Source organism: Akanthomyces muscarius (genome assembly GCF_028009165.1).
Source record: "Akanthomyces muscarius strain Ve6 chromosome Unknown contig_18, whole genome shotgun sequence".
In the NCBI taxonomy this organism is placed as follows: Eukaryota; Fungi; Ascomycota; class Sordariomycetes; order Hypocreales; family Cordycipitaceae; genus Akanthomyces; species Akanthomyces muscarius.
The window spans coordinates 942904-969707 of record NW_026611618.1 but is presented as its reverse complement, the minus strand read 5'-3'; the positions used below and the strand labels follow the sequence as shown (position 1 = coordinate 969707).

Genomic DNA, 26804 nt, shown 5'->3' with positions numbered 1-26804 from the left:
TTTCAGATTATCGGCAAGGTATCTATCTGCTTTGCGCCGATGCCAGACTGGCCTATGAGACTCAAAAGCGGCTCAGACTATGAAGAGCGCGGAGGTGGATTATCAAGCTAAGATCGAGGTTGTTCAGAAGGTTAAGGTTGAAGTTGGGGTTATTGATGCTCCAAGGAGCAGAGTTTCCAGAGCTCCCACCATTAGAACCCCCTCCCCCAGAATTTCCACCTACGGCACCTCCGCCAGCACCCCCTCCTGCAGAACCTCCGCCGCCTCTGCCACCTGAGCCTCCAGCAGCACCTCCTCCAGTACCTCCTCCGGCGGAACCTCCGCCGTTACCTCCCCCAGGGCCTCCCGCAGAGCCACCTCCTGTACCTCCACCGGCTGATCCTCCTCCACTGCCTTGCCTCGGAACAATGGGAGCTTTGAGAACGTCCGAAAAGTCTTGTGGTGGTAGCATGTTTAGGTTGGCCTTAGTCCAATCTAGATGACCGTCTATGCTCTTCTGATGCTGAGCATCTTGCTGGCCTTCCTGGGCCTGCTGCGCTGGCTTAACCTGCCTGGTATAAGTATGGAATTAATGCCATTATTGCTTACTTACATTCGCAATTGGGCTGGTAATGACAATAGAAATAGTGGCTATTATTACAGCAACTTTATAAAAAATATACTGCATCATAACTACTAGAGTGCCAGAGTAGCGAAGCTTTCGCAAAAAGTACTAAAAACTGAGGTAAGAGTCAAGAGTTATGTCTACAGTGTAGGGAAGGCTAGTTATATAGTTGTAGCAGGCCTTCAATTGTATTAGTAGCAACCCATTTGGCGAGCCTGGATACAAAATAATTTAGTCACCCATTCCAGCCGCTCCTAGAGGGAGACCTTTGCAGCAGATCAAGCTGAGTATCGATCACCAGCTGCGCAACTACCGAATCCACAGTGAGTATCATAAGGTCAAGCGATAGAGGCAGAACGAAAGAACGAGGGAGGTATGGGAGGAAGTTCCTACGAAGGCCAAGCTTTACGGGGCTGTGAGACTTGTTTGAGTGCCTCAGTCGAGGAATCGAGGGAGCCTTCCAAACAGGCAAGTAGTTAAAAAACCGTTTCGGCACAAAACCGTTGGCTAGTTCTGCGACATTGGTCTGGTCAGGTTCCAAAATTAGTCGACGCGAGCTTTTTGTGTCAAGCTCGGACACCTAACTTGGTGGGATGTCTCTAGCATCCCCACTTCGAATCCCCCAAGTCCTTTAGCGATTCTACAGGAATGGCATCTGCAGTTCCAGTGGAATGGATGAATTGGGCAATCTACTAACCGATCAGGACAATGAATCCAGCCGTTGACCCACTCAGTGGATCCCGTGGAGTTGATTGCAACTCTGCTTGTGTAGTATGTGCGAGTAGCTTTCTGCATCTCAAGGCTTACTGCGAGTGCTTTTGGAATATTTCCAAGCTGTGCTTTCAGTTGAGCTTGTAACTAGTTTATTTCGATTTGAAAATATATTACCATTTAACAGATGTTGCGTTCTAGTAACTGTTACATTCTGGCACTTTGTGATTTACTTCTCAAGCAGCCCAAAGGACGCAAGACTCAAAGTCTTTCTCCTCCCACTATTGGCTTTTTTGTCTGTTAGACCTCTCCACCGGAGGCAGTTTTCGTTTTTTGATGGACTGCCAAGCACTGCCCGAGCTGGTCAAATCAACATCGGTGCATGGGCTTGTTGAATATTTCAGGTACCTTCTGAAACACGAGAACGTTCATATCAACTGCAATAAACCGTTTACTTTATAGCCGATGTTACATTGTAGCAGATATCATTCCACTACCCACCATTCCTCTAACCACCATTCCTCTGAACATCATTCCTCCGAACATCATTCCATCAAACCCCATATTCTAGCCAGACTGGCTTTCCAGCCCAGGCTCACAGTCAATGCTAGGAACAACTACCGAACTCTCAAACATGTCAAGAGACTCTGTTCCTGGTTCTTGCTCAGACAGTGCTAGTAATGAGCCATACTCGAAATGATTATATAGATCGGAGGGAGGTTATATCTTCCTATGTATGCTGATTTTGCTGTTTCCGTTTACACTATCTCCTGCTTCTTCTATTTATCAGGCTGATAACTAGGCTTCACCACCTCACTACTTTGAAAGCGTGTTATCAAAATGCAGTCCAAGCTCTGTGGTGTCGCTATCGTCATGATAGCCTTTTCCGGCGTCGTAGCCAGCCCGATTGCAATGGTAAGAAGGCTTGTGATGTAACTGAACTTGGTCAAGGAATACGTTCTTATGTTATCCAGACGGAATATCGACTTGATAGTCGTGCCGAGCAGTTTGAAAACGTTCTCGAAGACAAGCAAGACCTTGGAATTGGGGGGGCTCCTGACATTTCAGGATCTTCAGCCATTCTCAGAGCCCACATCATGGCTAGACAAAGCTTGGGAGGAGGCTCTGCCGGTGGTGGTACCGGAGGAGGAGCCGCTGGAGGTACTGGGGGAGGCTCTGCTGGTGGTGGTACCGGGGGAGGCGGTGCCGGAGGCACAGGAGGAGGCTCCGTCGGTGGTGGCACTGGCGGTGGTGGTGCTGGAGGCACAGGAGGAGGCTCCGTCGGTGGTGGCACTGGCGGTGGTGGTGCTGGAGGCACAGGAGGAGGTTCCGTCGGTGGTGGAACTGGTGGAGGCGGTGCTGGAGGGTTAGGAGGAGGTTCCGTCGGTGGAGGTACTGGCGGTGGTGCTGCTGCGGGTGCTGGGAAAAGCATACAACTGTTAGATGCTGCAAAAGCGCTTCTGAAAGAAAGACAGGATGCAGGAGGAGGTGGCTCAGCTGGTGGAGGCACTGGCGGAGGGGCTGCTGCAGGCACTGGCGGAGAAGGTGGTGGAGGCGCGGCTGGAGGAGGCACCGGGGGAGGCTCAGCTGGGGGAACTGGAGGAGGCAACGGTGGAGGTTCAGCCGGAGGAGGCACTGGAGGAGGCGCCGCTGGAGGCTCTGGGGGAGGTAATGGTGGGGGAGCAGCGGGAGGTGGTACAGGAGGAGGTGCTGCTGGAGGTTCTGGAGGAGGGTGCGGTGGAGGTTCGGCTGGCGGAGGTACTGGAGGAGGCGCTACTGGAGGCCCTGGAGGTTGCATTGTTCAACAGGGCGTTAACGGTACATCACGAGCCGGCCACTTGCAGGCACGGGCGTGGCGTTTGACTCCGCCGCGGATCTGATTAGTTAACTAACGTTAGTACTTAGATCGACCCTTTTCTCTTGGTGCTGGTTTTCCCATTGGGTTTTCCCAGGACTCTTACGCGAATGCGAAGGGATCTCATCTGTTGAATTAAATTGCATTCTAAGCTGCGCGTTGTATTTTCTCGTTCTACCTAGCTAAAGGCGAAGAAGATAGTTTTAGCCATCGCTTGGGCTGGCTTCTCGGCAGGTCACATTAGCAGTGCAGGCGACAAGCGAGCACTTTTACCTTTAGCGTACATTTCTTAGAGCAGAGCCGTGTATTCTTTTCTCGCGTAATGTAATTGCCTTCGTTTTCGCCGAGCAGCATTGTTGGGGCAGCTCATTGAAGTGTGTGCGCAATTCTTGTCCCTTATGTATTGTTTTGCATGTTTCGTAGCAGCGTTGCATACAATCAACGAACCCATTGATCCAAGATGCACTGGCAGAGCCGTTGTAGGACAGCATTGATTGTAAAATCCTATCAAGGTGAAGAAACGCTCCAAGTCTAAGCCCACCACATTCGCACTTGTGAACTGACCCAATCTCGTGGCTTCGCTCCTAAGCAGCGAATGCTTTCTCACATTCATTATCCTTCCAGGCCTTTTCAAAAGCGGCCCCCGCGGCATCGCACGCCGCCGAGTCGGCTCTCTTGGCCACGCCTTCGTCTCCGTCCTGCACCACATCGCAGTCGTCGTTGAGCATCGCCACTTGAAACTCGGCGCTCGCCTTCTTGCATGTCGCCGCTTGTTCGGGACTCAGTGCTGATCCGGCCTCGACGGGCAGGTTCTCGTCGCCGCTCGCACCCTGCGAAATCACTTTTTCGATAAGGCAGTCGTGCACAGCCTCGTCCGCGTCCTCTTCCGCGCCAAAGTCGGCGAGGCACTTGACGACCGCTTTGGAGCAGGGTGAAGCTTCGTCCTTGATGCAGGTGGGGTGCTCGTCCCGGATGCAGTCTTCGATGATTTTGCCCTCGCCCTGACATGTGGCAATCGCCTCCTCGCACTCTGGCTTGGTGTAGTCGATGCAAAAGTTGGCGCGCAGGGTCAAGAGCTGGTCAGGGTCGGCCACTACTTCTGTCTCTTGACGGAGGGACAAGTGGGTGGCCGCGGCCAATATGGAGGGGATGGCGAGGGTGCAAAAGTATCTCATGATGAAGCTTCTTGCGTGGCAGTATGTTAAGAATGGCAAGACTCTGTCGAAAGAAAGGGGGGAAGAACGGTACAGCCAGGAAATGTCAATAGAATAGCAAGACTTTTTGTCAAGATGAAAAAGGGTAGAAGGGTATAGCCAGTATATTTCAGTTGAATGAGATGTAAAAAAAGCTTCACCTAGGATAGTAGATCCCAGATAAATATGTAGAGAGCGACAGACGTAATGTAGAGCTAGTAAGACTTGGACATACTTTACTATAACCCGGCGCATAATGATTTTGAGTCGTGGTAATTAGAGCTTTGTTAGTCGCTGCCGGCATATTAAGATCCAGGCACGAATATGCACTGTCAAGGGGACTGCTAAATAAGCCTGCCTGGCGAAATTATGAAACCGGCAAAGGCCAGGATCGAGCCGACCCGCTGTAGATATATACCAGCATTCAATTATAGAAGCGTGCTACGAACCTTATTAAGTGGCACTGCAGTGATCAATAAAATTAGAGCTATAAGCCTACTTAGCTGAGAAGGCATGGCAATCGAGTCAGGATCAACCATGCTAGACTGTGCCAACATACGTGACTGACCGGAATGACCGGAATGACCAGGCGGGTGTGGTCAAGCTGGTAAAGGCCATAAATTGGTTCAGCTGAAAAGCCATGGCAAGCGAGTCGGGTTTAACCATAAAATACGATTATGCATAAATGAACCGGCGCGTATAGTCTATGCTGGTAAAAGTTTATGAAAATCATTCATGTAAAAGCCTCGAGTCATACACCGTTAAATTGCATTTGCAACTGCGTGGTCTGCGCCTACTCATGCCCACGTAAAACGACCTATGTAGATGGATTATTTAAAAGTTGTCCATTTGCTTTCATTATAATTACATACTTGCAACAAGCCTTCTATTACTTCTCATCAACGTACAGACACCCTGCAGGTTTCTAGTATCACACACAACATGAAGATTGCAATCCTCCATCTTGCCCTTCTCGGGCTGAGCTCTGCCCACGTCGCAAATTTGGCTAGAGCGCCGCAGGGCCCGACACCGCCGGGCCAGCTGATCGGTGATGCAATCAAGGCCGGTATCAAGGATTGGGGGCCGGCCGGGTCGCTGAAGCCGCCTTCGAGCCCCAAGCCCCCTCTGCGACAAATGCCAGGCTCGCCTGTGCCGTATCACAAGCCCAAGGATCCTAACATCAAGACTGGTGTAACGAGGATCCCGGGTCAGCCTCTTGGCCCTCAGAAGAAGTGCAAGCCATGCTTTCGGAAGAGAGATATTTGCTGCGACAGCTCGGGCAAGCCTGCCAAACCGGCCAAGGCCCCGGCCAAGGCCCCGGCCAAGGCCCCGGCGAAAGGACTGTCCAAGGCGAACAAGCCCTACAAAATGGCCCGATTCTCGGTGCCCAAGTCGGCCGGCAGGGCGGCCGTCTTCATGCTCGTGGCGCCGTACGCGCACAGCGCGCTCGACTCGATCAAGCAGTGGGACAACCCCATCGGGCACGGCGTCAAGTGGTTCGACGACGCCATGGCCAGCCTGCAGGAAGCCATCGGCGGCCCGCAGCGCGACGACATTTACGGCAACGAGCTCAAGTACAAGATGATCAAGGGCATCGGCGGCGCGCTGCAGCTCGGGTTCGAGACGGACTGGGACAAGAACCAGCGGCTTCAGGCGGAGGCGGCCGCCAAGGAAGAGGCGCGCCGCCAGGAAGAGGACAAGGAGAAGCAGCGCATTCAGGGCCTCGAGGAGCTGGCCGTGGTGTGCGAGAAGATGGGAACGGAGCAGCCAGAGGACGCGGAGCTGACGACGCAGATTCAGCAGAGCTGCACCAAGCTGGCGGACGCGGTCAAGAGGGTGCAGGCCCGGGAAGCGGCCGAGGCGAAGAAGAAAGTCAAGCCGGAGGCGTTTTACTGGTTTGGAAAGTGCAAGGTGAGCCTGAGCCCGAGCCCGTCGTGACTCTTCGTCGTCAAAAGCTAAACATGGACATGCAGTGCAATAGAAGTAAGCTTCCGAAGTTTGGCGCCAAGTGCGCCAACGAGTGCCGCGCCATGATCTCCTTACTTGGGGCTTGAGAATGTGATGGCGGGGAATGCATTGACAGGTTGTTGTGCTGAAAACATTTTACAATACTCGTTTTATAGGGGCAATACCTCTTCTCTGTGAGCGCCTAAAGATTACAAAAGTATAGAAAGAATCTTTAGCTATTTTTAGTTATTGTACATATTTTAAAGTGCGAAGTGCTGAAAAATCTCCACGCAAATAGCACACTACCACCCTTTTGGGCGACAAGGATGGTTTGAGATGGAAACCTGTATTTCCCATGTTTCGATCATTAAAATGCTCGGATGTATCCGTAGGCTGCTTCCCACTGCCAAACGTCCCAAATCAACTTGCAGCCCCCGTCAACTGTTTAGTGGGGCAATACTCCCCACGCGTCGCGACGCGCCTGAGATCGTCAAGCTCCCAGTATCACCACAATCAAATCTCAAAACATTCAACCTCGCCGTCCTCGACGACATTTCTCCTCACACGCGTCAAAATATCGCCCGAATCTCAAAACTTGCAACTGCGTCGATTCCCACATCAGCAGACACCTAAACGATGGCTCGCACGCGGAGATCGCGTCAGGCCGCCGATGCTCCCGCTGCCAGCGTGCCAGCCCAAGGCGACACTGAACAGCAAGCCGCCCCTTCCAAGCGACAAGAATCCGTCGACAACGCCTCTTCCGCTGCCGGTCCTTCGCGCGCACCACCCGCCTCTTCCATCCGCAACACCAGCGTCGACTCTGTCGAGATTGGCCGGCGCGCGCTGGAGACGCCGTCGCTCCGCCGCGACACCACCGGTCTGGACCTCGCCGACGACAGCGTCTTTGGCGACTTGGGCGACAGCTTCGCCGACGTGTCGGACGTGGACGACCGGGCGGCGCCGCGCTCGGCATCGACCACGCGCTCCTGGAGCACGTTCAAGCCACGCTCGCGCGCGTCGAGCTTCGTCGGCCGCAACGATCCCCCGATCCGACCCAGCAGCCGCGGCGGCGCCGTCAACAACTCGGCCCTGACGACGTCATTCAGCATTGGCGCGTTCCGTCGACGGGCGAGGGAGCCCAGCATCCTGGGCACCACGCGCAAGGGACCGCGCTCGGAGACGTCGAGCCGCGGTGGTGGTGATGGTGCGCAGTCGGATCTGGAGAGCGAGGGCGAGGAGCTTTTGCCGGACGCCGAGTCCACGCCGCTGCACACGGGGCGTCGCCGCACACGGGCCAGCCTGGCGTCGAATGCCCCCGTCGCTGCCACCGCTGCCGTCCAGAGGAGAGCTGTCTCGGCCAATGTGAGCGCAGGGCCAGCGACGAGGAAGCGAAAGAGCGAGGCGGCCGCGGCCGAGGAGCGGGCTGCCAAGACGACAAGGACGGTGGAAACGGATAGTGATTCGGAGATTTCCGATCTGGACTCGCCACAAATGCCGCCGTCGACGCCCGTCCGCCAGCGAGCAATGACCCCCGTCAACTTGGACGAGATCAACGCGCCACCCGCAAGCAGCGGTTCCGAGGATGAGGGCGATGTTTGGCCCGACATTCACGCACTGGCGAAGCGTCGCCGGCGTCCATCCTTCACGACGCCGCTCCGCGCTGCCGCTGGCGAGGACGACGAGATTCTGTCCGACATTTCGTCTCCCCCGTCATTGACGCACTCCCCCAACCATGAGAGCCGCACCGTCCCCCGCGGTCGTGCTCCTCTGCGGGCTCCTCAACCAAAGCCTCTGATGACGGCCGACCTGGCCAATCTACTGCCTAAGAGAAAGTACAAGAAAACACGTCGCGCGGGCGCTAACAGCGACGAGGAGGAGGAAGAGGAAGAAGTCGAGGAGGAAGACGAGGAAGAGGAAGAGGAAGAAGTCGAGGAGGAAGACGAGGAAGAAGAAGTACCCGTGACGCGCACGCGCGGTGGCCGTATCAGTCGTCCACCAAGCCGCGCCGCCTCTGCCTCTGGCCAGAAGCAGCAGGGCGGCACACCGGCCCGCCGCACGCGCAGCGCGTCCAAGCACAAGACGTACGGACGTCGCTCGTCAGACAAAGAAAACAACTCGGACGATGAAGAGGTCGAGGACGACAGCCAGTTCCAGCCGCTCGCGGACGACACGTTTGAGGACACAACGGCGGCCGCCGCGCCAGACTTTCAGTCGATAGACGAGCTGAAGCGCGCGACCAAGAAGTTTAGCGAGGTGGACAAGTGGCAGCTTGAGTACGAGGAGCTATCTGAGGGAGATTCGCCGACGGGAGCGCGGTAGATGGAGTATTACTGTGGTTTGTCGCTACACACAGGCAATGCTCTATTTTTTAGGGAAAAAAACAATATCACGCTTGGATGATTGGGTACGGTGGTGGGATGGCTTGTTGGAATAAAACACATTTTTTCTTGCTTGGCTTGCTTGGTAGGAACCAGGATGGAGTATCGGTTGGAACACTTTTTTATATTTCTTTTTGCTATTAGCGATTTTTTTGGTCCAAAATACAACACATTCTCCGGAAATAAAGACTGTGTTTATTATTTCCAATGTCATTATTATTTGTTTATGTGAAATGTTTTTATTGTATTCTTTTGTACCCGCGTTTCATGGTCATCGTCGTGCCGTATTGTTGCCGTTGCACAAAGGCGGGACACGGTGTGGCGCGCGCAGTCTCGCAATCCCTCACCAACGTTGTGAAGACCAAAGCAGCATCCTGCAACGCCCAATCGCTTCTTGCATCTCTCTTTTTCTTCCCTTGCCAACGCCGAGTTGCGCCGCTTTTTTCGTACGCGGCTTGTACGCCGTTTACACTCTCTTTGCACGGTCCATGATTTACGTATAAAAAAGACAAACAATCTAGCCCCTCCTGCATCTCTTTCTCCTTGCTGATGGGTGTTTTCATCTATCCGCTTCTGCGTGAGTCCATCATCCCTACGCACACCGTTGGGAAGAAGCTATACAATACAGCGGCCGTATAACGACGGAGCGTTTCCGTTTTACTTTTTCTCATACCATCTTTTCTTCATTTAAATCGTTATACATCTTTTGTAAACCACGACAATGACGCCCCCCGTCGCAGCCGTCACCCTATCGGAGCTGATCCCCATCCCGTGGGCCTCGATCCGCTCATGGCTCGACTCGGCCGCGCAGGCGCAGGCGTCGGCCGCGCGCGGCACCACGACCCTGACGCAGCCGCAGCTGCTCGCGCTCTCGCACCTCGTGCCCTTTTGCGCGGAGCCGCGCGTGCTGCCCAAGGACGACCACGTCGGCAAGCTCATGCGTATGTCGACCTCGTCGGTGACGGCCGCGGAAAACATGGCCACTACCCCCACGAAAGGCGTCCGGTGTGCTAACGACAAGGCGGCGTGCCGGCCATCAGAATTCGCGCAGGGAAACCGGCTGGACCAGCCGACGTTTAGGATGAGCGACCCGGTGGACGTGCCGCACAAGGGCGCGCTGCAGCTGCGCTGGCACTGCGAGTGCGTGTTGCCGTGGTGCGGCGAGAGGTTCCCAACGACGAAGGAGGGAGCGCAGCCGGCGCTGTTTCCAAACAAAAAGGTATGAAAAACCTGGATGTGTCTTTCAAGGCTTGGTTGGTTGAGTATGATGGCTGATGCGTGGGGATGGATAGGATGCGAAACAGTATGCCGCCGTACAGGCCATGGCTTTCCTCACCGGCATGACGAAGGAGCTGGCGACGACATTGCCTACGCCTCGCGAGCCATCACCACCACCACCACCACCGAAGCACCAGCAGACTTCCCAGCTGCCGCCGCAGCACCTCCCGCCGCCGCAGCCAGTTCCGCAACCGCAGCAGCGACCCGAGAAGCAGTCCCAGCCTCTCCCACCATCTCACCCCGCGCCCCGACCGCAACAGGAACCACAGTTGCTGCCAACGTCAAACCGATCCGTCACACCTCCTCCTCCTCCAGCCGCCTCTGTCCCTCGCATCGCCGCCGCCGCGCCATCCACGCCACCGTCCCTTGGCGACGGCGGCTCCCGTCCCAAACGCCCGCTCGACTCGTCCGACGCGCACAGCAGCCACCGCGACTCGCCCCTTAAGCAGCGGCAGCACCCGCCCTCCTCCACGTCCTCCTCCACGCCCTCGCCCGAGCCAGCCCCCGCCGCCGGCGTCCCGTTTGTCTCGCCGCAGGGGGGTCGGGGCGGCGACGCCGCCGCGGAGCAGCAGCGGCTGATTGACGCCATCCGCCGTCTGTCGTCGCGGCTGGGCGTCGCGCAGCCGCAGTACCGCCTCACGCAGAACCCGCCGAATTTCTTTAGCGGGCACGCCGAGTTCCCGCCCGCGTCGCGCGTGCCCGAGGATGTCGCCGTAGTGAGGGACGTTCTGGGCAAGAGGCAGGCAAGGATCCAGATTGCGACCAAGGTGCTGGCGTGGATGGAGAGGGAGGAGGCGAAGAGGACGGCGCAGACAGATGCGCTGCTGCAGTGATGAATGGCTTGTTTTTGATGGTGGGATTGAAAGCTGGATGGGATTACATGGTGGGCAATTTTGAGGTTTGGATTGTCAATGGCACATGATGGGGTATGGAAGTGCAGCATTGGAGTAGTACCACTGATTGGATTTGTGGTCATGTTTGGTAGATGCATGTGACTTGTTTATCTAGACTTGTTGGTTTTGTGGTCATATTCGAGATGTGGCCTTCAATGCTATGACCGTATTGAGGAACTTGCAACTCTTCACCATCAGATCTTGCTGAATCTACATCAGCATTTTACATACCGGCCAAAGATGACTTGTCTTTCGCCTGTCCAATCAACGCCTCCATCACTCTTCATGCCCGCCTCTACTGCTCCCCGCATCCCCCCCTCGCCCTCTCCCTCTCCCACCTCTACCTCCGCCTCCTCCTCTTCGCGGCCCTTTGCCATGCGGCACCGTCCGCTTCACATCCCTCGGCAGCTCGGCCACCACCTGCCCGTCCTCCCAGAGCACGCCCACGTCGCCGTTCCTGCCCTCCACCCTCCTAAAGTACTCGACGCCCAGCAGCCCGTCCGCATCGCCCTCTGTCAGGATAACGCCGTTGTCGCTGCGCCACCACGCGATGCCCGCCTCCATGCTCCTCTGCACGTCAATCTCAATCAGCAGCTGCGCGTCCCTGCGCATGCCGCTGACCACCGCCACGCCCTCCTCGGGGGTGCCCGCCGCGCAGTGGATGTGGTTGCGGCCCATGACCTTCAGGCCGCCGCTCTCGACAATGGGCTCCCAAAAGGCGTAGTAGGTGCCGTGGACGACGCGCGCGGGGACGTTGCCGGCTTCGGGCGTGAGCGGGACGAGCAGGGACGAGGACTCGAGCTTGATGGAGTGGCCCTGGTTGGCGCGGATGAGGTAGTCGCCGGGGTTGGCGGACGTGGTGATGACGGTGGAGGGCGAGGCGGGCTTGAGGGAGAAGCGCTGCTTCTCGTTGGTGGCGACGACGTCTTGCACGTCGGCGAGCGTGACGCCGAGGGACTTGAGAGGGCCCCATTGCAGCTGACCGGGCGTGTTAGCAGATGAGCGTCATGCACTAGAGGGTTTTGAATTGTTGCGTACCACTTTGTCGAGAGGGGCGTATCCCTCGCCGTCGAGCTTGATGCCCGCGTTCTCGGCCTGGTGTCGCAGAAGTCGTGACAGTGCGCGCGACACATCGCTGGAACGTCCGCCGCTACGTCCGCCACCGCTTTTCCGGCCGCCGCCTCTGCTTTTGCCTCCTTGGCCTTGGACCTTGTCCATAATTTGATCCTGTATATCCATGCTAGCGGTGTCAGTGGCTTGAGCCATGTCCTTGTCGAGATGAGACGTCTGTCTAGTTCGGTAAACGGCGAACCGTCTGTATTGCGAGACGCTGGGAAAAGCAGCCCTGCCTACAGCGTACTCGGAGAATGTTTTTAGAACGTGAATTTGGATTGTCAGGGCCGTGAGTCGCGGAAGGTGCGCCTTCATTTAAAGATCAAATCCGTGGTGAGAAGTTGGTGGTGTGTTGGGGGTCCTGGTTTTGCGCCTTGCGAGGTTGACTTGGGCAGCTGTAAGGCCAGTTGCAGAAAATTAGTCACGCCGCTGTGGAGGCGCTGTGAGCTGCGAGTGTAAGTCGCACAGAAGCGACGAACCCAGCCTCTCCCATTTATAACACTACTTTCTGGTGCATTATAAGTGCATCAGACAGAAAAGCTAAATAACGCGGCGAATGAACTCGGTCAGTTTGTTCAAAGGGCTCACTAGTTACAACCTTGGCAGGGCCGAGATCTATAATCCATGGTTGCGCCAGTGGCGAACCTGCAGTAGCCGCCACAAATTTCTGTAGCGCCGACTCGGCTATTGAATCAACGCCAGATTATGGCCTGTCGCATTTCCACGACGAGGTAACGGATTAGGATATATCTTCAGGTAGTCTTCGGCTATAAGAAGCAAGAGAGAAGCGGTTCTTAATGTCACGTACGCGATGTGCGAGGTATTTCCCCCAAGCATACTACATTTATCTTCACATGTTGTCACAAAAGATTAAAAGCGCACTGTCTCCTACATCATTAACAAATACGAGAAGAGATACAACAGCACCAGATAACGGAAATCTCGAATGACAGATAGGTGATTTTGTCCCCGAAATATTATATTCCTTGAGTTCTAGGAAGAACGACGGAAATTCTACCAACGGTCGGCTGAACTTGAACTCCAGCGCACAGCTCCATGCAGTGACTGAAGCCCACGAAATAGAAGCGGCATGGGCCATTAAATCAGTTGGTCTTCTAGTTCCCATCCATCATGATTCATGTAAGCATTCGGCCAGAACTCATATTGAGCGTGTTGGTCGCCTTGGGGAAGTACTCACCTAGCCTAGTGTGGCGCAAATAGCGCCAGCAGCAGCGTCAGCTGCAGGGTTGAGATTCAGAGCACCAGCGATAGCGTTGCAAGCGGCGGGGCTGCAAATTCTCCCGACGGCCTTGGGATTCTTCTTGCAGGAATCATAAGCCTTACGGGCGCTGGGGTCATTCGCCTTTTCAAGTTGCTGCTTCAGGGGCTTGCAGAGGCCGAAGACGAGGCAGCCACTGCCGCCGACGGCCTCTTCTCGTGTTTGTAGCCCGGACCCGGCGTTCAATGGCGGCGCAGCAAGCCCCAGCCCAACAATAGCGGAAAAGATGACCACGGCCTTCATTTTGGCAATGGAAATGCAGTAGTCGGGATGTTGTAGAGTAAAGTAAATGTCGATTTGTTAAAACGTCACTTCTGTAAGGCCTATGACCATTCAAACAATAAATAGTTTATACAGCGGACTTTGCCATATAAATACTCCACGTCTTATAAAAAAAGGAGAAAAATCACATATTCAATGTACTCCTAGGCAACCGTAATCGTGTCTTGACTCTCGCTGCGCTTTGGTAAATGAGAGGGCCGATCGTGATCTACGTCAGCGCGTTTGCGGGCTAGAGGTCCAACTTTAAGCACAAGGTACAAGACCCTTCTAGGGCCGTCAGTGGGGGAAAAGTGGCGTTGATTCAGAATAATGGTAGACACTTTGAGGCATGGACCAAAACACCACAGAGATTGAATAGCATAGAGACAGTAATTTGCTGTGTCTCGCTTGCGCCAGGGCAGAGAATACGCTATAAAGTGACTGGGAAGTTCTCAAATAAACCAAGCTCAGCAGCAACCGAATGATGGACATTATACTCGTACAATAATGTTGATGGCATCGCGTCATGTCGATTTACGAGTTTGGTGCCGATGACGCTCTTGCAATGTATCCCTTGTCCGCCCAATTGTATGTCGATGGCATGTCTATAATCGAGACAAGTTAGACATGCCCTTCTAAATGTTCTCACGACGTTGCGATCATTGCTTCAAGTCGGCTTTTCCTCGATTAGCGTTTGCATATTGCAACTATCCATTATTACCGGTACAGGAGCGCGGAGGAAATGGAGTGGCATCAAAACATGTGCATTATTAGCTGCTAAGTTACACCATGGAAAGCACTCAATCAGCCACACTGCCACGACTGCGTCATATACCCAACCAAGTCCAAGGCGGCCAAATTAATTAATCTACCTTAATCTTTAATCTGGTATACCAAAAAAAAAAACTTGGCTTTCATTTCTCGCTACTTGACTCAGTTCCCTAACAGCATGTATTAAATTACCAATTCATCCAAGCCGTGGCCGGCCTTACTCACCTCGCATAAAACACACACAACATGGTAGATTTCACTTCCAGGACGTCAACCCCAGGAGAGGGGGACGGGGCAACGACCGCGTCACTATTTTCGGTGCAAAGACAATTGCGATGCCGATAATGCAGATTGCTACACAACCAGCAGATGGGCGAGATGGCGAGATGCGGCTTTTGCCTTTTTACAAACATTCGTCCAGATCGTGAGTTGGTCTGCAAAGGATGATTGCCTCTGACGCCCCATGTATTACCAACGATTTATAATTCCTTGAAAATAAAAGCCATATATCCATCCTCCCGGTCTTTCGTACCCACTTCCCCCGGGCTCCCGGATACTGCGCGCGGCTATTTCGCAATCCCCCCTCCTGCTCGGGGTGGTGCGCTGATTGATAAGCGCTGCTTTCTCTTTCTTCTCTCCCACTTGGTCGCCGAGATGGCCATTGTATTCCCACTTTTCCTTCCTCGCCCACCACACTTCCGAGCCTCCATATAAGCCAGCAATCCCCTCTTCCCTGCCCTGTTTCCTTGAACGTGCGCAATGAAAATGCAGTAAATGGACCTCATCTGGATCGTACTCGCCCTGCTCACCCCGTTTATGCTACGCTTCTTCCGCTCCTCCCCGCCCACGATGCCCCTCGTCGGTCCCGTCATTGCCCTCTCCCACGGCGGAGGTACGTTGTTCGGAACTCTCCATTCCGAGAAGCCGTCGTCGCATTTCCCGCTAACTTGTCTCGACCAACACAGGCCCGATGCCTCTGCTGGGCGATCCCGGCCATAAAACCATCATCGCCTCGCTGCGGAACCGCATCCCGCAGATCCTGCGCCTCGACTCGCCCGCCCACCGCCCGCGCGCCATCGTCCTCGTCACCGCGCACTGGACCACCCCCCACCCCGTCATCTCCTCGGGCGCCTCCCCCGCGCTCCTCTACGACTACTACGGCTTCCCCGCCGAGACCTACGCCGTCAGGTACCCGGCGCCCGGCGCGCCCGACGTCGCCGCCGCCGTCGCCGCCGCCATGACCGCCCAGGGCCTCGCCCCGACGCTCGACTCCACGCGCGGCTGGGACCACGGCGTCTTTGTCCCGCTCAAGCTCGCCATCCCGGACGCCGACATTCCCGTCGTCCAGGTCTCGGTGCTCGAGAGCGAGGATCCCGCGCAGCATCTGCGCATGGGCCGCGCGCTGGCGGCGCTGCGCGACGACAACGTTGCCATCGTCGGGTCCGGGTTCGCCTCGTTTCACAATCTGGGCATCATGCAGTCGCTGCGCGGCTTCTCGGGCAACTCCCTCGACAAAGGCTGGCTGGCGTTCAAAGCCAAGACGGACGAGTGGAACGGCGCGCTGACAGAGGCCGTGACGGCGGCGAATGGCACGGAGAGAGAGGCCAAGGTGGCGAGGTGGCGCGAGTTTCCGCACGCGGACATGATGCACCCGCCACGAGGCGGCGAGCACTTTATGCCGCTGATTGTGTGCGCGGGCGCGGCGAGGGAAGACGACGGCGCGGCAAAGACGTACAAGGATGAGTACATGGGTGTTGACATCTTCACGTATTACTGGGGGGCGCCGGCCGTGGCAGCTTAAAGCTCCACATAGAAAAAGGGTGCATAATCTCGATGAGACATGATTTCAGCATTGTATAGCATCGCATTGAGCAGAATGTACTGGTCGTGTATTTCATTGTATATATTAGATATCTTATGTTTGCGGGCAGTGTTCTTGTGCCAAGTAAGCTCTAAGAGCGGAGTAGCCTGTTCGCATTCATGGTTTCATAAGTCGTCATGTATTATAATAGAAACGAAAACAAAAAAAATTGCAACAAGACGAAAACCCAAGATCCTTCCGATGCAGTGCCGTTGTTCGCTGCCGGGGTATATTGTTAAAAGTTTGAACATAAAAAAAGCGCTCTTTTTGCAAATCATAAGAGTCAAGCACTCGAGAGCTGAAAAAAAAAAATGCTATGCATGCGTGCTTGCTATGATGATGTCGGCTCCTCCTCATCAGACGCCGAGGCGTCAATGCTCGAAGGGCGCGCGTAGAGAGGTTCGAGGTCCTGGTAGTCGACGGGCGACTCGAGCGGGTAGGCGGGCGGGCTGGGGGGCACGTCCTCGTAGATGGGCGGCGACTCGTTGTCCCAGCTGACGCCGAGGCCCGAGTGCTCCGTGAGGACGACGCCAAAGTGCATGCGCAGGATGCGGCCGGTGCCGGTGGGTGTGGCCTGGTGAGCCTTGCCCTCGGGCGCGTACTCCTTGGAGACGATGAGCTCGAGCAGCAGCGAGTGCGAGACCTCGGTGCCGTCGGCCGTCTTGGTGTCGCACGCGTACTTGAGCTCGCCGGCGTGGTTGCGCGCCTGGCTGACGCTGTAGTCGAGCTCCATGTCGACGGAGCCGTCGTGGCCCGTGTAGTCCGACTTCCAGCCCTCGTGCAGCTGCTTCTCGCCAATGACGCGCACCTCGTTGCGGGCGGTGCCCTTGACGTCGCCGACAGTGCTGGCGGTGGGCGCGTGCCTCTCGCAGGCCGGGGCGACCGTCTTGATCGTCTCCTCGAGCTTCCACGTCACCTTCTTCAGCTTCCACAGATCGACCGTCTTGACCTTCTCGTTGTGCGTCATGAGCCCGTCGAGCTTGAGCGTCAGCTTGTTGGTGCTGGTCGGGTGCACGACCGAGATGTAGTCGGCGCTGGCCTTGATGTTGGTGGGCGGGAAGACGCGGACCGAGTGGTGCGGGAAGAGCGGCTCGGGGACGGAGCGCTTGACGAGCAGCGTGCGGTCAAACTTGAGCTGGATGGGCATGGTGGTGCCGGTGGCGTGGCGCGACACCTGCGCCACGGCCTTGAACTCGTAGGCGATGGAGACGAGAGGGGTGTTTGTGCTCGCGGGTAGCTCGCCGTTGAGCAGCGCGGAAAATGGAAACGCATGCTTGCCGCGGTGCAGCTTGGTGGCGTGGTCGAGAAAGACCCACGCCTGCACCTCGGTGATTTTGTTCTGGCAGTCGGCGCAGTGGCTCTGGCACGGGCGCTTGTACGTGGTGTGGATGCTGAGGTTGGCCTTGAAGCTGTCCATCTCGACGACGTCGTCCTTGATGTCGAGGAAGATCTGGCCAGAGACAATGGCGCCGGTGCTGTCCTCGCGGGTTCCGTGGAAGATGATGGGCGGGCTCTCAATGCTCCAGTCGACGGCGGCGACGCTGCAGGACGCGGGATTCAGCTCGCGCACGGGCGAGGTGGAGGAGCGGCCAAAGGGAAGCGAGAGCTTGTGGTGCTTCTTGACGGCCTCAATCAGATCGTGAGGCTTGACGGCGTGCTCGTCGGCGTCGGACTCGTAGGGGCTGCCGGAGACGGAGTTGTTCCTGGAGGACTCGCACGAGGCGTTGCGGGAAGCGGTGCGGGAGCGGGCGGCGTTTTTAATGTGCGTAATGTTGCCGGACGAGGACCGCAGGAAGCTGGAGACGAGGTGAGGCATGTTGTCGGTGTCGGTGCGCTTGGGCGCAGCGGCGTGGTGGTGTAAGTGGGTTGTGGTGATGATGTGGCGGTTGTCGTCGCTGTTTCAATTACCAGCGTCGCTAGATGGTAGACGATTAGGAAGACTGCTTATAAAAGTCCAGCGTACCCCTCCTTGAAGTTGCTTTGGCGTCTTGGGATGACAGCAGGAGGGGCACGACTCGAGCCTTGCTATGGCAGAGAAATTGTGGCTGCGAAAGGTGCAGGCCGGGTGTGGTGTGCAGGTGGTGGTGTCCGTTCGTCGGAGGCGCGAGAGTGTAAGCCAATGGTTTCAAGCTATGCACTCATTCAAACTTATGACGACGGCACAGGTGACGCTTTGTAATGCTGCCGAGGAGAAATATAGTATCGGGCGTTTTAGTGCAGGGCGCCACACAATGTCGATTGGCGGAGGTCGAGGACGGAAGGCGAATGCCGAGCTTGATGTGCGCTGGGAACTGGGAATAGCGCAGGATGCTGCAGGGCTTGATCTAGCGGCCAGGGTGTGGTGCGATGCCGTGTAGCCGTGTGTGCGTCGCTGATTTTTCGGGCTTGATGTGCTCTGCACGTCAAGGATCGGTTTAGCGTAGGAGCGTATGACGAAGATGTGTGGTGATATCCAGACGTATGAAGCTATACCTGGGCAGGCGGTGTCAGGCAGGTAGCAGGTGGTGGTGCAAGAGGAATGATGCAGGCTGCAGTAGATATGATGCTGGGGAGATGCAGATAGTGTAGTCTGGGGTAGGTAGAGACGGGTAACGGTTCTTGCAAGATAAGAGAATAGGCAGGAAAGAAGATGGGGAAGAGGGCATCGAGGAGTATTATACGGGTGGGTGGGAGGCATGAAGAGCGAAGGCCGAGCAAAAGACTCGACCTTGGATTCCGTTTGTTTCGCGGGCCAGAAGCCGTCGACGGCCGATGAGGGACCCAGAAAACATGTACATTGATGGGCTACGATGGAGCCAGGCACAGTACGTACCGCCTAGCGGCACCCCTGGACCCAGCCAGCGCACGCCCCCAAGGCCTCCCCAGCAGTCAGTCAGTCAGTCACAGTTGCGAGCAACGAGTCCACTGTACTTGTCGACAGTGGAGCCATGCGCGCCCTGGGCTGGCGCAAACGACGCCTGCCAGCTGCCAGTTGCCAGCAAACAAGAGTCACTCGAAAAGTTACTTTTCGCTGCAGCGGTCCCACCACGTACTAACGTTAGCAGACACTTGTTGATGCAACTCAGCATACAGGCGAATGGCGACGGCGGCCATAGTTTTAGACACCGTATTTTCGTCTCAATAGTTAGGTATTCACCACAGATTATATTTCACATCTCGCCATAATTATCACTCTTGTTACATACCTTGGGATCGTGCTCAACGTGTCTCCTTGTCTTCTTCATGGGGCTGAATTCGCACGCAATACGCCCTTGGACTTGTCGCCCTGTCGCCGCTATTCCTCCAACAGTCGATTCGCGCGGACGTAGGTAGCTCGGAAATGAAACAGGCGTCATCTGACCGTTCAAGACGGCAGGGCGCACAGCGCATGTCGTGAATCTGTACCTACCTGTGGCTTTTTTTGCTACAGCGACGTCGGCGGGGGCTTTGTCATCCCAGCGGCGTGCGCAATTCGCTGCAGCACGTCATGGGCTGGCCGCCGTTGCGGCTTGCTTGCTTAGCAATGCAAGGCCGATCTTGTGCATTACAAAGATTTTAACTACCATTGCGACTCTCAGCTGTTTGTTCAATTCGAAAGCAACGATTCTAAATCAGCTCTGATTATTCTCATCGTGCAAGTAATCACGCGCTCCTAGCCCAGTACATGCCTACACCTAGTTTCCCTGTCCGGGTCGTCAAACGCTCTCGCCGGACTGTCGCCCCACTTGACCTTGCTCGATGCTCCGGAACTGCGGGTCTCTGCCTCCGGAGCCCGCGCAGCAACGAAAAAAAAAAAAGCGGCCAAGACTCGAGATCCGACTCGCCACGATGCGGACGCGAGATGACTTTTGCTGCGACTTTACTGCTTTCTTTTTTAACCCAGCATCTTACATGCATCAACGGCTGATCACATCTTGTGGACCAATCAGGCCGGGGGGGGGGGCAAGATGAAAGGCAATAAACAGTTCTTCATGCCGAATGCCACGGACAACGGGCGAGAGAGCGAAAGCCGGCTAGCCAATGTCACCACCTAAAAAAAGACACAACACGAAAAAACAAACAAAAGGCTGATTACTCGCTGCGACTTGGCTAGAGTTGCGACTAGCCAGAGCTTCACTAGCAGCAGTAGTCAGATACCTCGTGCATATACCATACTTGGAGTTCACCGCCCGGCTCCGACTCATACTGAGCAGTCTCGTAGCCACACGCCCCTCGCGGTTTGCAGTGGGCCGAGGAAATTTTTCCTTGGGCACGCTGCGCTGCACCACCGACCGATTCGTTTGGCTCGCCCCAGTGACGCTACCATCCAGACCCGGCGGTGGGTAACCAAAGGAAAATTTTGCTGGAGGGCGCCCTGAAAGGTTTTCCTCACACCCTGTAGCATGCCCGTTGCCCCCCCGTAACGCACCACGCTCTAGGTACTGGTTACGAGCTTTCCGGGGCTTGGTCGCCTATATCTTCAGCGCTCCTTCCAGGCTCTTCTAGGCGGATGACGTCCAAGTACCTGATTTTCTACTACGCCCACCCCAGTCCTGCAACGAGAAGAAAAATTGTTCATCGATTTATAGCCCAGGGTCGTATGAATGGATCGAGCATCTCCGCTCTACTGTCTCCATCGCAACTAGGCATCAAGGGCTATTTACATTTGATTCTAGGTTTTTCACTTTTCTCATCACGATGGCTTGCGCAGGTTGTACTACTGGCACCGTTACATGGTCCAGTGCTGCATGGCTGCTAGGTTCGACGGTCGTCGCATGCACAGAGCCAGATCTACTCACTTTTGGGTGCTTGCTCTCGCCTTCTTACTGGCTTGCCAGCCTCGGTGCTCATTCGCAAGCCTGTCAGCGATCTGCCGTCAATACCACCGTATTCCCGGTTTTGTCTCGTTTCTTGTCGCACCCATCTGCAGGCCGGCCGACGTGCCGTTTAAACCGCTCCTAGTACCGTCCGTCCAAGCGATTTACTCGCGCTGTCCAACTGTCCACAACCGTGTCGACAGCAACACGGCGTGGTTGTTCATACATGTGGTTTCTGCGCAATGTCATGCCAATGTCCACATGTGATCCATAAATGGCCAACCCGACACCAGCAAGCTCCATCGACTGGCCGAGTGGCTCTCCGTCCCGCCTGCCGCCCGTGTTTTGTAAAAGGTGTGAATAAAAATATTCCCGTCTCATGCATGTCGCAACTCTGGCTGCGTGGGCTAGGTACTTTTTCTCCCCGCGCCCTTTGCGGCAGCCACTAATCCCCCACGGGGGACGTCGATGATTCTTTTGACTCATAGGTCATCATAATGAGGCGCCTCGCCTTGCGCCAAAACAGCCCCCAAGAGTTGGTTGCTGACAAAAGTGCTACAATGGCGTCCCGACATCGGGCCGTGGACTTTTTGGCCGTGTTGCTGCCATTGTCGCCATGTAGTTGGTGGATCGCTCCTCGTCGTCTGCAAGGCGCACGCGGGCTAGCTGGGTGGTGTGTGTGGCCTCGGATGCAACCGATTCGCCGTGGCTTGTCACGTCTCGTAGCTGGTTCAGTGGCACTAAATAAAAACCTTTAGGGCGAGAGAAAAGTGGCTGAACGGGGCTCTCGGAATCCTGGTACGGCCGTAGCTTATGTACGATCGCGCCGAGAGAGAGGCTGGGCTTCGGCACCGCACGAAAGAGGTATCCCTGGGCTGACTGGTTGACAGTTGCGTGCGCCTTGTACATTTGGCTCCGAGCCGTCAGGTGCCGACAGCCAACCGTTTTCACACAATCCGTGCATTCCACACAACTCAGCAATTGGTAGTATAGTGCCCAAAATGCGCCCAGTTTAACCACACTGTAAATAATTGCTCATCGCAGCGCAACGACACAGGTCCATACCAGTCGGGCACTCGCCATGTTCACACTTACACATGAAGCCCGGAGTAGCACGGAGTAATACCACGGCGTAGCCACTGCTTCATTTCCCAAAGTGGCAATGGGAAAGAGAATTCTCCCTTCACTGCCCTTACACGGCATGGCCACATTGCTCCACTGCGGCTCTATACCCGCTCGGTGGAATCCGCGCACCGTTGCGTGCTCTGCTGGTGCGCATATTTAAACCTGTCCCATTATTTACGTTTGAGAATACACAAATCAGCTCATTCTATATATATATAACTGGAAAGACGCAATTCATGCCTGCAAATCGCTACTGGCGGTGCCAAGTACTGGTACAAGCTTGCTAAACTCACTCCCAGCACCACATGTTGCGAACTTGATACATTGAAGCCAGTCAACGTGCAAATCTTACTTGCAGAGGAAACAACTTGCGCACATGAAAAGAAACAAAAACAGGTTTCAATCACATGTCCTTTGCCATATTTCTTCAGTCTCGGTGCGGGATGCAGCCATTGCGGATTAATGACCTGCAGAGGCAAGGCGCGTGTATTCGTAAGCCAGCTGTCGCGGCCATCTTGACCTCCAGAGGCAAGGCGCGCATGCAGCCGTTGCGGACGAGCAGCCTCCAGAGGTAAGGCGCGCATAAACCAGCTTTCGCGGGCATGTTGGCCTCCAGAGGTAAGGCGCGCATGCGGTCCGGCATGCAGCCATTGCGAGTGAGCAGCCTCCAGAGGAAAGGCGCGTGTAAGCCAGCCGTCGCGGCCGCGGCCACGTTGACCTCCAGAGGCAAGGCGCGCATGCGTCGCCGGCTGCCACGTACACCGCACTTGACCGGCAGCAGAAGGTGATGAACGAGGCTTTCGTTTAAATTCAAACGGCTTGCCGATTGGCAACGTCGGTGATACTTCAGCCACGGCCGCCTAATACTGCCTCCAACGGTCTCGAAGCAACTGTAGCCACTTACTTGGTCGGCCCCGCGGGCGCCCGCCCGGCCTGGGTCTCTGAAAGGCGGCACTGCAAGGCCGTGGATGGTGACATTTCAACGCCATAAAGGACATCAAACATCAGCTACAAAACTGACTGTGCGCATGATTCTCCGGTGGATAGAGGATGGGGCCCGATCCATCTTCAAGACATGCGACAAAAATGTATACACCCTGGCCCGTGCCTTGCATGAACTTGTCGTGCGCACCGAGTTTAACTGGCCTCGTCCTTTCTTTCGCGCCATCTTGTCATTGCAATGCGGCTCAGCGTGGGACCCGTCGCCATGGCTTGCCACGGGCAGCTTCGGCCGATCACTTTTTTTATTCCTGCCGCAGCTTCTTCTTTTTTTTCTTGGTCCACGTTCCTGGCCGACGGCAATAAACTGGCGCGGTCGCTGACAAGGGGGCCGCACCATTACTCGTATGAGATATCCACTGTAATAACAGCTAGAGAGTGGCAGATGATCGCAAGGGATTTTTTTAATAGGTTTTTTTTCCCCCTCCAAGCTGCACTGCCTGGATGTGAGGCTCGGCGACTGATCTAGAAGGGGAATTGGAAGCTCCATCTCCTTTGCGTGCCTGGGTCTAACGTTAACGTTAGCTCGTGGCGTCGGAGAAATTTCCAGCTGGAAAAGCCTTGTTCTTTAGGGCTCACCGACAATCGAGGAATCGTTTCGGCGAATTTCCCGAAACCAATAATGCAGCCAAAATAACGCGGCAGTCCTGTATAATTGTGTACTTGAAACATCATGAGGCCAAGATTATACCTCAACGGTCGCGCACCGACAGGCTTGACTCAGCCAGCCAACCAACCGCAGCTCCCCTGTCCGCACGTGATGCACCTGGTCGAAAAGGCAGCAAGTTGCCAAATTTCTCGGAATCCTACAATACGTACGGCTACTAGAATATCAATCCAACCTAAGGATTTTTTAGGAATCTGTAAAGGAGAGGGTTTTGATAGATATGATAGCTTTAAAGTTTCCGATTTTCTAAAAAATTAATCCCTTATATAAAATTATCTTTTAAAAAGATCATCCCATTCACCCAACTAACTCGCATGTCCACTATGCTAAAACTAGAACCAATAAACGAATAACCTCAGTTAATTGACCCATATGAGCCAAGCGCAGGTGCTTTGCCGGCTGAAAACGAAGCAGTTGGCAACTCGCCACTCAAAAACTCAGTCACTAGCTTGCTAAAGTAGCCAGCATACTGGAATAGGTGCCCGTGGCCACTGCTCGGAAACATGACATGATTTGCATTCGGCAACTGTCTTGCCAGGACAAACGAGTTTTGCGTGGGAACAATCAGGTCATTGCTGCCGCTGGTGACCAAGACTTCCTTTTGAATAGTTTGAAGAAGTGAATAAGGCACAGGATCAGCATCCCACGTAAGGTACGCCTGGGTCAGGTTCACAAGACCTTCGCCAGTCGTGAATGGGGCAATTTCAGGCTCCCCGTCCTTTCCTGCAATGGCACTTCGCGACCCGGTGCTGCGGTTAAACCACGCTGCACCCTGGCTGCCGGTAGTGAAGGAGGGGAAAAACGCTTCAATCGTAGGAGGGCCGGGCTCTGGGTTGAAGACGGTGGACTGAACCTCGTTCATCGGGCGTTGGAGCCCGGGACCAAGGCTAGGACCCGTGCCGGCGAGCACGAGCTTCCGCACGATATTCGGAGCGTCGAGAGTAAGTTGTTGGGCGACGTAACCGCCCATCGAAAACCCCAAAACGTCAACTTGATGAGCACCCAAGGTCGGGAGAAGAGCGGTGAGAAAGGCGAGCAGGTTGAGTGCAAAGACCTTGATGCTGGGTGCAACAGGGCCGCCGCTGTGGCCTATGCCAGCGTAATCATAGGTGATGACTTGTCGGCCAGTAGCAGTGAGATTGTTGATGACTTCTGGGTCCCACGTATCGATGGTGGCGCGAACGTGATTGAGCATGAGCAAAGGAGGAGATGAGTCGCTGGCATTGCCAATGAGACGATACGCATAGCCAACTCCCTGCGCTTGAAGATATAGCGTCTTTGCCGTCTGTTGTGTTGCCATTTTGTACTGATTTCGTCGTACTTGTGCTAATTGTCGAAAGTCAGGCAGTTATGAGTAGCGATGTCTGAAAACTTCGGGCTTCGTTCTTCTTTTAAATACTGAGGGACGCCTGCGTGTCTTCCCCTCGTGCGACTTCATCGACTCCGCTGATCCCCATTTGTCTTGAGATAATTGCGGATTAATAATGCAGTAATTGTAATGAGCATCAGATTACATGCATTTGTCTTGTATGTTGCTGACAATTGAGTAAGAAGTGGTAGAAGGCAACCCTAGGCGCTGCGAAACATGCAGGCTATCGCTAAGTCGTGGAAGAATTATCTCAGCGGGTTAAGTTCCGATTGTACCAGGAGCCTAGATATTGCCATATGAGGCGCACCAGCATGAGACTTGATAGGTGACTATTCCGAGAGACTTCGTTGCGGCGCGGGGGCAGCGTTGCGGTCGGGATTCGTACACTGGCGGGATTCAATGAGGTCAAGCTCGGCACGTACTTGGCGCGATAGGAAGGGCCTGGCATGTTTCGACAGGCAACTGCATATAACGTGGCTGGGTTGGTATTACTACTGCCGAACTACAGCTAATAACCATAGACTCGCTTCTTAATTTCCATGTCGTAAATCCTCCAGTCCCTTCAAAATTGGTCGGCCCTTGCCATCATAACCAACCTTTACCATCCAAGCCTCCAAGCTTTTGATGCGCTCCGGATGTATCTTGTCCAGTAACGCCATATCTCGTGTCGCTCCCTTGCCTTCACCCCAGTAACGCCACCAGGCCGAGAAGTTTGCGCGCCAAGTCATGACGCTCGCATCACGAGGAGCGTCGGGTCCTGCCGCCCAATTTGCCCATGCATTTGGATATGGTTCAGCTAATGGAGCGTACTCATCAAACGGAAGATAGACGTGTTTCGCCTTGATACCAGTAACTTTGGTAAACGTTGCGACAATATCGTCCATGCTAACCTGATCGGTCGCAACCTCAAGGTCCATTCCGGCAGACTCTGTCGGATTATCGAAAATCCAAGCGCTGTAGACGCCAACATCATCCAACGCAATTAGTGGGATTTTTCCATGGGCTGCTATCCAACTCTTTGTTTAGTATTGCGTTGCGACTTGTATCCATCAGCGATAGATGAAGAAGATGTACGCACCGGCAGGATTGATCCAATGGAACGACCCGTCTTCCTGCTGCTTAGGGGCAAACATGCCATCGAACAGCATGTCCATATATGGTCCAGTAGTCAGAAGTGTCGTCTTCATGCCTTCTTGACCATGGCTGAGTATCAAGTCTCCAATTCGGCCCTTGGCGTCATTGTGGCCCCAGTGATAAGCTTCGTCCCAATTTGATTTGCGGAGAGCGTAGTCGGAATTTGCCCAAATGTAGTGCTTCACATTGTGATGCCTTGCTATTTCATAAGCTCTGACACCGTAGAAACCCTCACTCTTTTCACCAAGCGTGAACCCGTCCATGTTGACCCAAGCACCATACACGCCGGCAAATGCAACATGGAGATCTTCTTGGCTGTCTTGATGGCCTTGTACGATTTCCACATTTGGCAACTCGAGCAATTCTTGCGCTCGAGTAGATTCGGCATTCCGGCTCAGAACCCTCACTCTGTATCTGTTGCTCTGGGAAAGGGCTTGTTTGTGTTAGAGGGTAACAGCACGAAAGAGAGCAATAGCCACTTACACTTAACGACCGGGCGGCCTTGGGCACCAGTCCCACCAATAACGAGAATTAATGGAAGCGAGGCCATTTTCTAGAGTCTTCTTTACAATTTATAGTTCAAAAAGTGAG

At 54.8% G+C, this 26804-nt stretch overlaps 12 protein-coding genes across 12 annotated transcripts; 6 read left to right on the top strand and 6 right to left on the bottom strand.

The window, feature by feature from the left end:
- Window positions 1–2155: 2155 nt before the first annotated feature.
- On the top strand, window positions 2156–3304 carry LMH87_008780 (uncharacterized protein; the record flags this gene model as incomplete). Its single annotated transcript, XM_056202009.1, has 6 exons — window positions 2156–2230; window positions 2290–2476; window positions 2528–2590; window positions 2642–2707; window positions 2787–3133; window positions 3221–3304. 6 exons carry the CDS (start codon window positions 2156–2158, stop codon window positions 3302–3304), a joined length of 822 nt encoding a protein of 273 aa, XP_056056614.1.
- Window positions 3305–3754: 450 nt separating this feature from the next.
- Window positions 3755–4345, bottom strand: LMH87_008779 (uncharacterized protein; the record flags this gene model as incomplete). The annotated part of the gene is made up of 1 exon (XM_056202008.1): window positions 3755–4345. The coding sequence occupies one exon, from the start codon at window positions 4343–4345 to the stop codon at window positions 3755–3757; it is 591 nt and encodes a 196-aa protein (XP_056056613.1).
- Window positions 4346–5305: 960 nt separating this feature from the next.
- LMH87_008778 (uncharacterized protein) lies at window positions 5306–6417 on the top strand (the record flags this gene model as incomplete). The annotated part of the gene is made up of 2 exons (XM_056202007.1): window positions 5306–6274; window positions 6337–6417. The coding sequence occupies 2 exons, from the start codon at window positions 5306–5308 to the stop codon at window positions 6415–6417; spliced, it is 1050 nt and encodes a 349-aa protein (XP_056056612.1).
- A 529-nt stretch (window positions 6418–6946) lies between these two features.
- LMH87_008777 (uncharacterized protein) lies at window positions 6947–8629 on the top strand (the record flags this gene model as incomplete). Its single annotated transcript, XM_056202006.1, has 1 exon — window positions 6947–8629. One exon carries the CDS (start codon window positions 6947–6949, stop codon window positions 8627–8629), a length of 1683 nt encoding a protein of 560 aa, XP_056056611.1.
- A 608-nt stretch (window positions 8630–9237) lies between these two features.
- On the top strand, window positions 9238–10799 carry LMH87_008776 (uncharacterized protein; the record flags this gene model as incomplete). Its single annotated transcript, XM_056202005.1, has 4 exons — window positions 9238–9265; window positions 9429–9629; window positions 9729–9907; window positions 9981–10799. 4 exons carry the CDS (start codon window positions 9238–9240, stop codon window positions 10797–10799), a joined length of 1227 nt encoding a protein of 408 aa, XP_056056610.1.
- Window positions 10800–10874: 75 nt separating this feature from the next.
- Window positions 10875–12287, bottom strand: LMH87_008775 (uncharacterized protein; the record flags this gene model as incomplete). Its single annotated transcript, XM_056202004.1, has 3 exons — window positions 10875–10970; window positions 11244–11837; window positions 11898–12287. 3 exons carry the CDS (start codon window positions 12285–12287, stop codon window positions 10875–10877), a joined length of 1080 nt encoding a protein of 359 aa, XP_056056609.1.
- An 883-nt stretch (window positions 12288–13170) lies between these two features.
- LMH87_008774 (uncharacterized protein) lies at window positions 13171–13494 on the bottom strand (the record flags this gene model as incomplete). Its single annotated transcript, XM_056202003.1, has 1 exon — window positions 13171–13494. One exon carries the CDS (start codon window positions 13492–13494, stop codon window positions 13171–13173), a length of 324 nt encoding a protein of 107 aa, XP_056056608.1.
- A 1563-nt stretch (window positions 13495–15057) lies between these two features.
- On the top strand, window positions 15058–16084 carry LMH87_008773 (uncharacterized protein; the record flags this gene model as incomplete). Its single annotated transcript, XM_056202002.1, has 2 exons — window positions 15058–15175; window positions 15249–16084. 2 exons carry the CDS (start codon window positions 15058–15060, stop codon window positions 16082–16084), a joined length of 954 nt encoding a protein of 317 aa, XP_056056607.1.
- A 391-nt stretch (window positions 16085–16475) lies between these two features.
- Window positions 16476–17960, bottom strand: LMH87_008772 (uncharacterized protein; the record flags this gene model as incomplete). The annotated part of the gene is made up of 1 exon (XM_056202001.1): window positions 16476–17960. One exon carries the CDS (start codon window positions 17958–17960, stop codon window positions 16476–16478), a length of 1485 nt encoding a protein of 494 aa, XP_056056606.1.
- Window positions 17961–18171: 211 nt separating this feature from the next.
- LMH87_008771 (uncharacterized protein) lies at window positions 18172–18501 on the top strand (the record flags this gene model as incomplete). The annotated part of the gene is made up of 2 exons (XM_056201999.1): window positions 18172–18255; window positions 18310–18501. The coding sequence occupies 2 exons, from the start codon at window positions 18172–18174 to the stop codon at window positions 18499–18501; spliced, it is 276 nt and encodes a 91-aa protein (XP_056056605.1).
- Window positions 18502–24065: 5564 nt separating this feature from the next.
- Window positions 24066–25010, bottom strand: LMH87_008770 (uncharacterized protein; the record flags this gene model as incomplete). The annotated part of the gene is made up of 1 exon (XM_056201998.1): window positions 24066–25010. The coding sequence occupies one exon, from the start codon at window positions 25008–25010 to the stop codon at window positions 24066–24068; it is 945 nt and encodes a 314-aa protein (XP_056056604.1).
- Window positions 25011–25609: 599 nt separating this feature from the next.
- On the bottom strand, window positions 25610–26763 carry LMH87_008769 (uncharacterized protein; the record flags this gene model as incomplete). The annotated part of the gene is made up of 3 exons (XM_056201997.1): window positions 25610–26085; window positions 26158–26646; window positions 26697–26763. 3 exons carry the CDS (start codon window positions 26761–26763, stop codon window positions 25610–25612), a joined length of 1032 nt encoding a protein of 343 aa, XP_056056603.1.
- Window positions 26764–26804: the final 41 nt, after the last annotated feature.